The 1,225-nt window shown below is 51.7% G+C and overlaps 1 protein-coding gene across 1 annotated transcript in view; it reads left to right on the plus strand.

Moving 5' to 3' along the window:
* LOC103610945 (interleukin-1 receptor-associated kinase-like 2) overlaps window positions 1–908 on the plus strand; it is a gene marked incomplete at its 3' end in the record, with an annotated part of 30,250 nt that extends 29,342 nt beyond the window's left edge. Inside the window, exon 10 of the mRNA XM_008594999.1 lies at window positions 708–908. Coding sequence (XP_008593221.1) covers window positions 708–908 — 201 coding nt within the window. The remainder of the gene's footprint in view (window positions 1–707) is intronic.
* Between the last annotated feature and the right edge of the window lie 317 nt (window positions 909–1,225).

A 1,225-nucleotide genomic window follows, 5' to 3' on the forward strand; every position in this document is an offset into this window, starting at 1 on the left:
GTGGGACCCGAACCCTCGGCGGGAGCGCCGCCGAGCTTCCCAAGCGGCGCACTGTAGCAGTGCGCCACCGGGCCGGCCCTCAGAATCCTACCTTTGAAAATGTTTATTTTATATCATAATTTTGTAATTGGTTGGTTTTTTTTTTTTTTTTTTTTGGCCACTGGCTGGTGGGGGGATCTGAACCCTTGCCCCGGTGTTACAGGGCTGGGCTCTACCAACTAAGCCAAGTGGCCAACCCATGTTATTGTTAATAAGATTAAATTATTAATGTAAGTGAAGTGTTCAGCATGTAGCAAGCACTATATAAATGATAGCTACTATTGTTATTAGTTGTTATCATTAATAGACTCTTGAATGTCTGTTCAGTGTCAGGTGTCACACTTGGCGCTTTAGGTGCATCATCTCATTTAATGTTCGTGTAGGAGAGGGTATTGTTGTTATCTCCTTCTCCCCGATGAAGCTTCCTAGGCCTAGAAAGCTTAAGCACCTGCGCTTGGGGTATGAGTGTACTCAGAATGTCCTGTGCGTAGGGAATTCAGCGATTCTCCAGCTCTTTTCTGGGCCCCTTGCTTTTATTTTTAAGATATCCTGGGGTGCCTGAGGAGTGTTCGTGGCTCTGGGGCAGCCCGGGAGGTGGGTGGGGCGCGCAACAGTGGCCCCGCAGGCCTGCAGCTCACACTGTGGCGTCTCTGCTCTTCCTCTCGCAGAAGGATCTGCTCCTTACTGAAATTCCAAGCAGCACCGCCTCGCTCTGCTCCAGGAAGACGGGCATGGAGAAGGTGATAGCCAAGGAGATCTGCCAGAAATACCTGGAGAAGAGAGCAGGGAGGCTGCCGCAGGATTGCGCGGAGGCCTTGGCCGCGGCTGCCTGCGTGTGCCTGCGGAGACGGACCGCCCGCCTGCAGGAGGTGAGCCCTTCATTCAGCTGGCCTCGCTGCCCGACCAGGGACATCCCTTTACCGAGGCAGGATTTCATATCCCAGGGCTGTAAGTAGCAGAACCTACTGGAGCTCACGAGTATATGGAAAAAGGGGGAAACTGAAGGCAGGTGTGTTGCTGGGCCTCAGGGGTGCAGGACTAGAACCTCGAATGTTGACAGAACTCTGCCTGCTTTCCCTGAATCTGCTTTATTCCTCTTCTTCTCTCTGTAGGCACCCTTTTTCTTTTCTTCCGTCCTCTTAGTGAGGATATATGGACACCTCCATTTTCATGTTATAGTTGGACC

This window comes from Galeopterus variegatus, unplaced genomic scaffold, assembly GCF_000696425.1.
Source record: "Galeopterus variegatus unplaced genomic scaffold, G_variegatus-3.0.2 Scaffold12112, whole genome shotgun sequence".
Classification (NCBI taxonomy): Eukaryota; Metazoa; Chordata; class Mammalia; order Dermoptera; family Cynocephalidae; genus Galeopterus; species Galeopterus variegatus.